Source organism: Jaculus jaculus, chromosome 3, assembly GCF_020740685.1.
Source record: "Jaculus jaculus isolate mJacJac1 chromosome 3, mJacJac1.mat.Y.cur, whole genome shotgun sequence".
Lineage (NCBI taxonomy): Eukaryota > Metazoa > Chordata > Mammalia > Rodentia > Dipodidae > Jaculus > Jaculus jaculus.
Genome location: NC_059104.1, coordinates 17,279,750 through 17,292,229, shown reverse-complemented (window position 1 = coordinate 17,292,229; position 12,480 = coordinate 17,279,750). Strand labels below are relative to the sequence as shown.

At 43.0% G+C, this 12,480-nt stretch overlaps 1 protein-coding gene across 1 annotated transcript in view; it reads left to right on the top strand.

Moving 5' to 3' along the window:
- The window catches only part of Gpr180 (G protein-coupled receptor 180), a 32,049-nt gene extending 20,302 nt beyond the window's left edge, over window positions 1-11,747 (top strand). Inside the window, exons 6-9 of the mRNA XM_045146318.1 lie at window positions 2,368-2,525; window positions 5,680-5,871; window positions 9,092-9,169; window positions 10,626-11,747. Of these exons, the coding sequence (XP_045002253.1) occupies window positions 2,368-2,525; window positions 5,680-5,871; window positions 9,092-9,169; window positions 10,626-10,784 (587 nt within the window). The 3' untranslated portion in view covers window positions 10,785-11,747. The remainder of the gene's footprint in view (window positions 1-2,367; window positions 2,526-5,679; window positions 5,872-9,091; window positions 9,170-10,625) is intronic.
- Window positions 11,748-12,480: the final 733 nt, after the last annotated feature.

Here is a 12,480-nt window from a genome sequence, read left to right as displayed (position 1 = left end):
GCTTTGAACTCATGGTGATCCTTCTACCTCTACCTCCCAAGTGCTGTGATTAAAGGCATGCACAACCACGTCTGGCTCAATTAGTTATTTTTAACAACAAATGAGCATTATTCTACCTGTCTAGTTACAGTATGATATTGAAAAAATTAGGGGGATCTTCCCAGGTATGTTTTTGGTACTTCATTTACAAAGGAATATTCCTTCAGTCAACCTTTTTTTTTCTTTATTATGTGCCTACTCATTGTGTGAACAGCACGTGTTTGTTCCATCCTTTCCCTCTTTTCTGCCCCCTCAAAGGGACCCTCCTTGTTGGAGATGCCAGTTATCCCCATGGGGATTGTGGGATAGCCATTAGTTATGGGAGGAGGTAGTATCTCTGTGCATAATGCCCCAACATGTAGCTCTAACACTCTTCCTGCCCCCTCTTCTGCGAATTTCTCTGAGCCATGATAGGTTCATTTTAGGTCTATTTCAGTGATGAGATCTTGGGAGCCTCTGTGTCTCTGGATCTCTGGTTTGGTAGGAGTTGAGTGTTCTCTGTGCCTATCTCCTTCACCCTTGTGCTGGTATCAGGTTCACCAAGAAAGCAGCACTCTTGTTCATTAACCCAATTCCTTTATGGTTTCCGCTGAGGCCCTGGTTAGGTTTGATGGGCTGAATCTCCTCAGGTTCTATGTCCATCTGAAAAAGAAGAAAAGAAGATTCTCCAACGGTGGGTGAAGTCAGCACCGGATAAATAGTATAACCATTATTAGTTTAGAGAGAATTTAATAGGTGTAGGCCTTCTTGTAGCCCAAGAATGGTGGGAGCTTGACATTGGAAACAGAACTCATTTGGATATGGTTTCGACTTGTTTCCTGGTTCCAGCTATGGGTTCCGTTCCAATGAGCAAATACGTTAGCCAATCCAAGAGCACTGGTTACTCACCATGGCTGTGTGCCACTGTTGCACTTGGGTGAGCATCAGGTCAGGTTGTTTGCTGCTAGTAGCTTAGACCACGAGTTGCTTGGACAGATGTTGGTCATTTTCCCCCAGTCACTCATGTAGCACTTTCTGGCAGTAGACGAGCTAGCTGTCTGGGGACCTGCTCTCTTCCAGAGTCCCGCCAAGTCTCTCCATGCTCTGTACCAACAGCATATGGTATTCGGCAGTAGGGTCCTACCATTAACCTCTGGTGGGTCATTAGGTGCTCTGAGAGAACTCTGTCTTTGGGAAACCCTGTAGGTCTCTCTGATCAACAGCTCATTGTGGGGAGTTACAGGCCAGCGCCACGGGAAAAGAAGGAAGAAAAAGATAGGTAATATAAAAGAGAAAGAAAAGAGAGAGAGAAAAAAAAATAGAAGAAAATTAAGGTTAGTCTTCAAAACGTCATCCCTAAGCAGTGGCTGGCCCTGCTCACTAACCACAGATCATGAGCACACACGCCACACGGCTGTTTCACTGTCAATGGCAGAGTAGGGGAAGGCCTGTCAGAATGTCTGAAAAAGAGTATTACTAGCCGATTATTTTTAACTTGCAGTTTACAATATAAGCATTCATGTTGACAGCTATTTTTCTGTTTCTGTAGGAATATCCTTTATAAAAGAAGTAAATCACAGGTGGCAGTTTGTTAAATTGTGATCACAGTTTATTTGAAAATACACGCAGGTTTTAAAAGTGATATATTTTAGAAACCACTAGTTCTTTAGACAAGTGCCTTGCCTGGAACATGACACATTTACGGTTTTGTTTCTGTGCAGCGCTAAACTGGGTGCAGGTGATTTGGAGCATCCTTGCTAAGTAGCCGAGCTCTCCTGCAGTACTGGTGTTGGCCACTCGGTGGCACTGCAAACCAACCCAAGGAGCTTTCCGGTCGGCAGCTGGGGTCACAGAACTGATGTGACAGCGGCTGTTTCTTACTAGTGGTTCTAGGAAATACCTTTCATATTCATTCATCAAACAAAAACAACAATTCAGGGAGAATGCTAGTATTTTCCACACTGCACAAATCATATTATTATACATATATTTAATATATATAAATATATTTAATTTATATTATCGTATTTAATTATTATATTTCTTTTGATCAGACTTGTAGTAGAAATAAAAGCTAAAATGGAAACTGTGAATGATGTAAGGTTGGACTAAAAGAGGTAACGTGATCATGGATATGACTTTAAAATGGGACTATTGTCACAGTGGTTTTATAAACAATTACAGATTTTATGGGAAAATCGTATTACTTTAGAGTTACATATAAATATTAAGTTAGATTTCTGAAAATACCTGTGTCCATTTATGGCAAAAAGTATTCCCATCTCAAAACAAAACGTACCAGAGTCTGTGTATTGTGAAAACTTGATGGCCTTTTTCATTTCCCTGTAGTTGTTGACATTGCCTCCCAAATTCAGATGCTCTACCTCCTCCTGAGCCTGTGCATGGGCTGGACCATTGTGAGGATGAAGAAATCGCAGAGCAGGCCTCTGCAGTGGGACTCCACCCCCGCGTCCACGGGCATCGCCGTGTTCATCGTCACGACGCAGGTGGGCTGGGTGCTCAGTTCTGCTCCGCGCCGCTCAGAAACACTTACTTGAAAATGTCTCCTTTCCTTTCAGAACGAAACGTGGGACCCGTAAGGGAGTATGTCATTTAAAAGTGGGAATTTAGAGAATGATAGACAAGTCATGTATTAAGCGTCTAGGTGCTGATGTGTGAATTGCAGGATTTCACTGTAATTTTACTGCCTTTGTAGAGCACGGTAGTTCCTACGTAATAGTAGGTTTTGCAGTTTGTATCACATGGCAAGTAAGTGAATTTGAGGTGTCACCCGTTGGTAAGGATCTTTAGAGAATTGACTATTTCCTACATGTAAGTGACCATCTGAGATTAACAAGCAAAATAAGGAATATAGAAGAGTAGGAACTAACTTTTGTTTTGTTTTGTTTTGTTTGAGGCAAGCCCATCAGACTGGCCTTTTTTTTTTTTTTTTTTTTTTTTTAATGCAAGAGAGAGAGAGAGAATGAGAACTGGCGCACCAGGGCTCCCATCTGTCCTCAGACTCTAGACACGGGCACCTCCTGTGTGCCTGTGCAACCCTGGGCACGTGCGTCACTTTGTGCGTCCGGCTAATGTGGGATCTGAAGAGTCAAGCATGGGTTCTTAGCTTCGCAAGCAAGTGCCTTAACTGCTAAGCAGTCTAGCAATCTCTCCAGCCCAGGTACTTTTTTTGTTTTGTTTTGTTTTTTTGTTTTTCGAGGTAGGGTTTCGCTCTAGCCCAGGCTACCTGGAATTCACTATGTAGTCTCATGGTGGCCTCGAACTCTCGGCAGTCTTCCTACCTCTGCTTCTTGAGTGCTGGGATTAAAGGCGTGCCCAGCGGAACTCATTTTTTAAAGGGAACCAGATCTGATTGTTTAGGAAGGGCTCTGGCCCGTTTGTTCTTTCCTTCTGTGGTGGTAACACCTTCTTCTGAGATATCATAGACCTGTGTTCAGTGGATTTGTAGAAAGTGAGAAGGAAAGAATCAGCTACGATTTATGCTGTTTGTGACTGACCTTAGCTATAGATGACAATGAAATCTGCAGCTGGACGTAAAAGGACACTGTAGTACAAGTGTTAATACAGCCAGTCACACTTCAGTGAAGCTGGGCTGGGGCGTCAGTCACCTCCCCGGTACTGGAGCAGGAGGACTTGATTTACGTGATTAGTTTGAGAAAGCCATGTCCCTCGGGGTGATATCTAAGGTAGATACAGTCAAAAGTGGTGAAAATAAAGGTGGTGTTCTAGCCAAGGTAATGTGTTGGACTCTAGCCAAGGTAATGTGTTGGACTATGGAGAAAATTAGGTTAATATCAGATTAAGTTCTCATTTCCTGATTTCCAGCCCTTTCAAAAATTTTAATTTTCTATAAAGGGAAGAGAAAGGAAAGGAGGGTGCTTAATAGGTTGGTATTGTATATATGTAAGTAGAATGATTGAGATGGGGAGGTAATATGATGGAGAATGGACTTTCAAAGGGGAAAGTGCAGGGGGTGGAGGGTATTACCATGGGATATTTTTTATAATCATGGAAAATGTTAATAAAAATTGTGAAAAGAAAAAAAAATTTAATTTTCTAGCCAGGCATGGTGTCAGTTGCCTTTAATACTAACACGAGGAGATTGAGGCAGGAGAATCACCATGAGTTTTAAGGCCAGCCTGAAGCTAGAGTGAAATCCTACCTCAAAAAAGAAACAAAAAAACCTGAATTTTTATTATTTCATTACAATTTTATTTTTATTTATTTGAGAGAGAATTAATGAATGAATGAGAATGGGTACACCACGGCCTCTAGCTTCTGCACATGAACTCCAAATGCATGTAGCACCTCATGCATCTGGCTTACATGGGTCCTAGGGAATCAAACCTGGGTCCTTTGGCTTTGTAAACAAGCACCTTAACAGCTAAGTTATCTCTCCAGTCCCTCATGACAATTTTGTTTGTTTTTTAAATTTTTTTTGTTCATTTTTATTTATTTATTTGACAGCAACAGACAGAAAGAGCCAGAGAGAGAGAGGGGGAGAGGGAGGGAGAGAGAATGGGTGTGCCAGGGTCTCTAGCCACTGCAAATGAACTCCAGATGCATGTGCCCCCTTGTGCATCTGGCTAACCTGAGTCCTGGGGAATCAAGCGTCAAAACTGGGTCCTTAAGTTTCACAGGCAAGTGCTTAACCACTAAGCTATCTCTCCAGCCCTGTTTGGTTTTTTTTTATTTGTTTTCAAGATAGGGTCTCACTCTAGCCCAGGCTGACCTGGAATTCACTATGTAATCTCAGGGTGGCCTCTAACTCATGGCGATCCTCTTACCTCTGCCTCCTGAGTGCTGGGATTAAAGGCGTGCGCCACCACACCCGGCCCTCATAACAATTTTAGTTCATTATCATAGACAAATACAAATTTAGAATTAAGATTGGCACTGTGCTAGAGCTAGTGAGCATTGATGAAGAGTATATTAGACATAGCTCTGATCTTCAAACAAGGCCAGGCAACTAGGACAACATGAATATAGTGGCATGTGTGTGTGCAAATAGAAAGTTCAGATATTCCAAAATGGGAATTACGAGAAAGGTAGCTTTACATAGTACTTGGCTATAAAAATTAAATCTGGAAATGTAGGTGTACTTTGTGGGAGGGAGGAACACCACTTTTGGTGATGGCACATTTGAAGTCCCCAAAGGCATTGCACATGTGCTGGCTAGAGCTGGCGTTGGCCTATTAAAAATGACAACAAACTCGGATTGCTGGACATTGCAGGCAAGCTCCATAACCGCCGCACCATTACCCCGGCCCTCACAATCCCTTTTATGGGTTGAAGAGATGGCTCAGCAATTACAAGACGCTTGCTTGCAAAGCCTGTAGGCCCGGGTTCAGCTCCCCAGGACACACGTAAAGGCAGTTGTGCCGTGCCGTGCCTGCGTCTTCAGTTTGTCTGCAATGGTACTAGGCACTGGTGCGCCCGCCTTCTCTCTCTGTCTCACACACAAAGAAATGTCTCTTTAAAAAAAATTTAAAAAAAACACCTTTTATCTGACTTAGGGTTGTCATAGTGAGGAGAAAACTATATTATTAATTGATAGCCTTTAAAATGTACTTTTAAAGGGGCTGGTTACAAAAGGGCTCTTGCAGAAAGTGCATCGTTGCCAGCATGCCTTCTTTGCAGAGCGTTCTGCTGCTATGGGAACAGTTTGAAGACACCGGTCACCACAGCTCCCACTCCCACCACAGCCTGGCGGGAATCCTGCTCATCATCTTAAGGATCTGCCTCGCGCTGTCCCTGGGCTGTGGCCTCTACCAGGTCGTCACAGTGGAGAGGAGCACGCTCAAGAGAGAGTTCTACACCACCTTTGCCAAGGTGAGGGCCGGGCGGAAAGCGGCTTCTTCGGACAGCCAACTCGGTCGTGGACCCTGCGGGAAGTTAGCACCCAACCATGTGCCAGCCTGGGCTCACGTGTACATGCGCCAGGCGCTGCTGTGAGCCTCAGTTCATTTAATCTTCACGTTGGGCACGATGTGGGCATTAACCCCATGTCACAGACGCCGGGGAGCTAGACTTCCCAAAATGGGATCTTTGAATACGCAACTTTGGCTCATTGTAGTTTATCTATCAATAGTGAATTTTGTTAAAATAAATGAGAATATGGCCTATAGTATGTCAACAGTTGTTGCTGGTTAGGCCCTGTTACCCTCAGAATCCAGTATCTCCATCCTGGAGCGCGTGCTGTCTTCATGCTCCCTTTTCTGTAGCCACATAGTAGAAGAGGAGGCTTGCAGAGCCTGCACCCCCAGGGAGCGTGGGTCTTCTGTTAGGTTGAGGGGTCCGCGTCACCTCCACGCTGCCCCCCCCGCCCCCCCCGCCAGCAGCACTGTTCTGAATAGTCAGCTCGAGCTGGTCCACAGTCGAGCATCCTGAGAGCCAGGCAGGAGGGGAGCCGTTCGCCTTGCGCTTTCCCAGGACAGGGTGCCTGTTGCTTCCTAGGTCAGTATACATTTGAGGTGTTTGGGTACTTGGATTTTCTCTCGTGTCTGAAACAGTATCTTGAAGTATCAGAAAACTTTTTTTTTATTTTGGTTTTTTGAGGTAGGGTCTCACTCTGGCCCAGGCTGACCTGGACCAATTCACTATGTAGTCTCAGGATGGCCTCGAACTATGGCAGTTCTCCTACCTCAGCCTCCCAAGTGCTGGGATTAAAGGCGTGCGACACCACGCCCAGCTTTTTTTTTTTTTTTTAGTAGAATTTAACATTCAAAAGTTTCAAAAAGGGCTGGACAGATGGCTTAGCGGTTAAGCGCTTGCCTGTGAAGCCTAAGGACCCCGGTTCAAGGCTCGGTTCCCCAGGTCCCACGTTAGCCAGATGCACAAGGCACGCGTCTGGAGTTCGTTTGCAGAGGCTGGAGGCCCTGGCGCGCCCATTCTCTCTCTCTCCCTCTATCTGTCTTTCTCCCTGTGTCTGTCGCTCTCAAATAAATAAATAAAATATGAACAAAAAATATTTAAAAAAGAAAAAGTTTCAAAAAGTAGCAAAAAGTGCTTCTTACCTCTCTCGTTCTCTCAGGCGTCACTTAATATGATCAGTGCTGTTAGTTCCTAACTTATCCTTATCCTTCTAGGAATTTTTTTATTTGTTTGGTTTTCGAGGCCAGGTTTCACTCTAGTCCAAGCTAACCTGGAATTTACTATGTAGTCTCAGGGTGGCCTCGAACTCATGGTGCTCCTCCTACCTCTGTCTCCTGAGTACTGGGATTAAAGGTGTGGAATTTTAAAAAGTTTTTGTTTATTTTTATTTATTAGAGGGTGACAGAGAGAGAAAGAATGGGCGCACCAGGGCCTCCAGCCACTGCAAATGAACTCCAGATGTGTGCGCCCCCTTGTGCATCCGGCTAATGAGGGTCCTGGGGAATAGAGCCTCGAACCCATGTCCTTAGGCTTCACAGGCAAAAGCTTAACCACTAAGCCATCTCCAGCCCTTAGGAATTATTTATTTATTTATTTGAGAGCAATAGACACAGAGAGAAAGACAGATAGAGGGAGAGAGAGAGAATGGGCGTGCCAGGGCCTCCAGCCTCTGCAAACGAACTCCAGATGCGTGCACCCCCTTGTGCATCTGGCTAACGTGGGACCTGGGTAACTGAGCCTCGAACCGGGGTCCTTAGGCTTCACAGGCAAGCGCTTAACCGCTAAGCCATCTCTCCAGCCCAGGAATTTTTAATATATAGTTCCTATACATATTTCCCTCCCCTTTCGTACAAGCAGAATATACCAAGCATTTTCTTCTACATCTGTTTGGCCCCTCAATCATGAATATTCCTTAATGTCACAATAGCCACTACTTAGATTATTTGTTTCAAATGTAATTTTGGAAGAGAATATGTTGCCACAGTTGAAGGACAAATAGAAAACCGGGAACCATTTTCCCATGCTTACCTTCTCTGCTGCACCAGTCAGATAGGTAATCACTGTTAAGCAGTTTCTTTTGGTACCTATATGCAAATATGAATTTGCATTTTTTTAAAAAATATTATTTTTATTTATTTGAGTGAGGGAAAGAGGGAGGGGGAAAGAGAATGGGCATACCAGGGCTTCTAGCCACTGCAAACAAACTCCAGATGCATGCACCACCTTGTGTATCTGGCTTACGCGGGTCCTGGGGAATTGAACTGAGGTCCTTTGGCTTTGCAGGCAAGCACCTTAACCTCTAAGCAATCTCTTCAGCCCTGCATTTTTGTTCCACAGAAATATTACACACTTGCACTTTCTCAGTTTCTAATTTGCTGCCTCTATCACAGCGTTTACAGTACAGCATATGTAACAGATGTTACCAAATCCTCTGAAAATACTAACTTGGTTAGTGACAGAGTATTAATGCCACAGCAATAGTATGCTCACTTATTTCTGCATTTTGTTCAAGCTCTACTCTGAAGCTTAGTTGAGGCTGGCTAGGACCTGAAAATCTTTTTAACTATTTTTATTTTTAAGAAAGAGAGGGAGCTGGGTGTGGCACACACCTTTAATCCTAGCACAGTGGAGGCAGAGATAGGAGAACTGCTGTGAGTTCAAGGCCACCCTGAGATTACATAGTGAATTACATGTCAGTCTGGGCTCTGGGCTAAAGTGAGACCCTACATTGAAAAGCAACAACAAAAGCAAAAACAAAAATAGAAAGCAAGAAGGAAAAAGGAAGAGACAGGTAGGGGAGAGAATGGGTGCTCCAGGACCTTCAGCCTGCTGCAGACGAACTCTAGATGCATGCACCCCCTTGTTGCCCCTGTGCGACATTGCAGACTTACGTCACTGCATCTGGCTATGTGGGACCTGAAGATTTGAACATGAATTCTTAGGTTTCGTAGGTAAGCGCCTTAACCACTAAGCATCTCTCCAGGCCTGTTTGTTTTTCGAGCCCACACCACACTCTGTAGCCCATGCTAGCCTGAGATGTAATCCTCCTGCCGTATCCTCCCAGGTGCTAGGAGTAGGGTTGTATCTCACCATGCCCAGCTGTTGTTTTTCTTTAAATTGTGGTACATGCTACATATAAAGTCAGCTGTTACTTACTTGCCTTGCTTGTTTATTTCAGGGCTGTATCTTGTGGTTTTTATGCCATCCAGTTCTTGCATGCATTTCTATCGTTTTTAATGACTACCAAAGAGATAAGGTAAGTAACATGTAATCAAGATAATTTTTTAAAATATTAAAAGTGTGAATCCGGGTGTGGTGGTGCACGCCTTTAATCCCAGCACTTGGGAGGCAGAGGTAGGAGGATCGCCATGAGTTAGAGGCCACCCTGAGACTACATAGTGAATTCCATGTCAGCCTGGGCTGGAGTGAGACCCTACCTCAAAAACCAAAATTAATAAATAAAAAAGCCTTGAAACAATATTAGAGTGTGAGGTGCACATTTATCCATGCAGAAGTTTCTTGAGCTTTGAAACAAAATATTAAACTCCCGAGTACGTAAATTAGACATTATAAACATAGAAGAAAACTCTTAAAATATAGTTATTAGGCAAAATGATAGAAATAGCTTGTTTGTTTTTGAGATGGGATCTTACTACATAGCCCTGGCTAAGCTATCTCTGTAGACCAGATTCATATTCATGCTCCTGCCTCTGCCTCCCAAGTGCTGGTATTGCATATGTGTACCATCCCATGTAGCCTAGAAATAACTTTTGTGAGTCTTATTTTAGCTTATTTCAGAATAGTGCTTATGGATTAAATATAGAATTTATAATACTTCTTTGCCAAGAAAGAAACTGATTTAAATTGTTCATGGCACAGCAGTATCTGAGCACATTTACAAACATCTGTGTGGTTGCTGTGGATAGCAGTGTGGAGTGCGCTGCGTTTAGATGTGCTGATTTCTGTCCTCATAGGTGAACTGCTCCATCCCTTCAGAGTGGAGTTCTCTCAAGAGCCCTTTGCAGACAGCGTAGTGTGTGCTTGACCGCACCCAAGCTTGTTGATCCTGAGGAGTTTAGAAGGGCAGATAAACAGGGAGGTAGCCCACAGATGTCGAACAGCTACTGGAACATGTTTGGAAAGGCCCTAGAGAAGTCTGCCGTATTCAGGAAGGAGCATGCTTTACTGCCGTTGCAGCGATGGCAGGAACCTGGCTCTTCTTATTACATACAGAAACTTCTGCTTGTAACGCGCTCACCCTCAGGAAGCAGGTTTAGTGGATTATCTGCTGTACTTTGGCATCCATAACTACTAAGGGAATGATGCCCTTAAATAGCTACAGTTCAAAACATATGTTGTATTTTCCTGTGGATTTTTTTTTATTATTATTCGATTTTCTTAGAGAAAGAGGCAGATAGAATGAATGGACACACCAGGGCATCTAGCCACTGCAAACAAACCCCAGACGCTTGTGCCACCTTGTACATCTGGCTTTATGTGGGTCCTAAGGAATGGGACCTGGGTAATTTGGCTTTGCAGGCAAGTGCCTTAACCGCTAAGCTCTCTCTGCAGCCCTTGTGGAATGTTCTTGATAAAACGTACCACCGCTCAAGACGAAGGATAGAATTTCATATCGGAAAGACATATCTGGGATCGTGACAGGTGGAGTCCCACGCCATGTACTGAGAGCATGTCCTTTCTCTTTTCTCCAGGTGGTTACGATAGGCGTGACCCTCTGCCAGTCGGTGTCCATGGTCATCCTGTACAGACTCTTCCTGTCGCACAGCCTCTACTGGGAAGTCTCGTCACTCTCCTCAGTGACTCTACCACTGACCATGTCCTCTGGACACAAAAGTCGCCCTCACTTCTGACACTTGATTTTTGTGGAAAGAAAACATGAATTGGATATGAGTGCAATATGAATCCAAATACAGTGACTCTTTTTTCATATGTTTGGTATGAAAAATTGAACAGAGATAGCAGAGCGTAGTATTTATGTAACTGCATTTAAGCAGTACCAAAACTCAGAAGAGGTAATTAGTGAAATGTTTTGAAATATGTTTAAACAATAAACTTTTAAGGAAGAGTGTCATTATAAGGTGATTGGAGCAATTTCCACATGGAAATAAATATGAAAGGTTTTCATGATACTCTAGTAGATGTTCACCAGTTATAATGGCTCATGTCAATAGCTCTCTCAGGTTGATTGTCTTATGAAAGTAATCAGTTAAATGATTACTTGTTTATGCATATCTAAATTAGTTCAGTTATGAAATCAGTATCATGAACTGGTTTTTAAAACTGCTTGTTATGCTTTAAGGAAAGCACATTTCATATGAAAGTCTAAAAGAATTGAAATGGAAATTACTTCAGAAAGCAAATATACAATATATTCACAGTTAAATGAATAAGCTTTTGTTTATTCATGGGTGGGGTTATTCTCCAATTTTTTTTTTTTTGTTTGTTTGCTTTAGCTCAGGTTTTGTCTTGATTAGTAATGGATTTTGGACAATAAAACCTAAAAGATACATTGCATGGGTTGTACAAACAAAGTACTTTAAAATCTGACCACTGAGGTGAAGGGGTAAATGGGTGTCTTTGCTTTCTTTTTGAAAGAAAGAAAAGGTACTGTGTGAGATAGTTTTAAATTTTTAATCCTGATATAATTCATTTCTCTCACATTGACTCCCCAGTCATAATTAAGCCATATACACAGATTAAATTAACAGAAGCATTTCACATAAATGTGAGTCTCAGGCACCAGCTACCCATGAATTCCTGCCCAAGGATACTTCATCAGGATTAAATTTTCTATGAATAATTGAAAAACAAAACACTCGCTGGATTTGTCTTAATCCATGTTGGCACAGGATTCTAAGTAGTTGCCGTCTTGAGTCCTTTGTAATGAAGCCATCTTTCTGTGTATGTTTGCATGTGTGTGAGTTTGGATGTGTGAATTTGTTAGCTTGAAAGTGTGAAGTGCCTGGTTAAAGACTTGCTGTGTGGCTGTCAACGCCTGCTCATAAAATGATCCTCCCACGTACTGGTCACTGATAGGAAATTACCCACTTGCTATTTGTCAGGCTCTTCAGGCCTTTTTATTTTTACCTCCATCTCATTTTTAATTTTTTTCTCTTATGTTTTTAAGCAGGAAATGTGCAATAACTGGTCGTTGAACTTTTTTATTATTACTTGGAGAGAGAGAGTGAGAGAAAGGGAGAATGGATGTGCTAGGGCCTTCAGCTGCTGCAAATGAACTCCAGATGCATGTGCCCCCTTGTACGCATGTGCGGCATTACACGCTTGCATCACTGAGTCTGGTTACACAGGACCTGAAGATTTGAACATGAGTTCTTAGGCTTTGCAGGCAAGCGCCTTAACCACTAAGCTATCTCTCCAACCCGTTATTGAACTTCAAATGAAACAGTTACTGGTGTGGTACAGTTGAGAAACATCTCCGGCTTTGTTTTCCCCTAGTGTGAGCGTCACCAGAAATAAATGGGATCCTATTGCATGTTACCAGCAGGATGCTGGCAACTAGCAAAAATGGCACAGGGATGCAGTTCT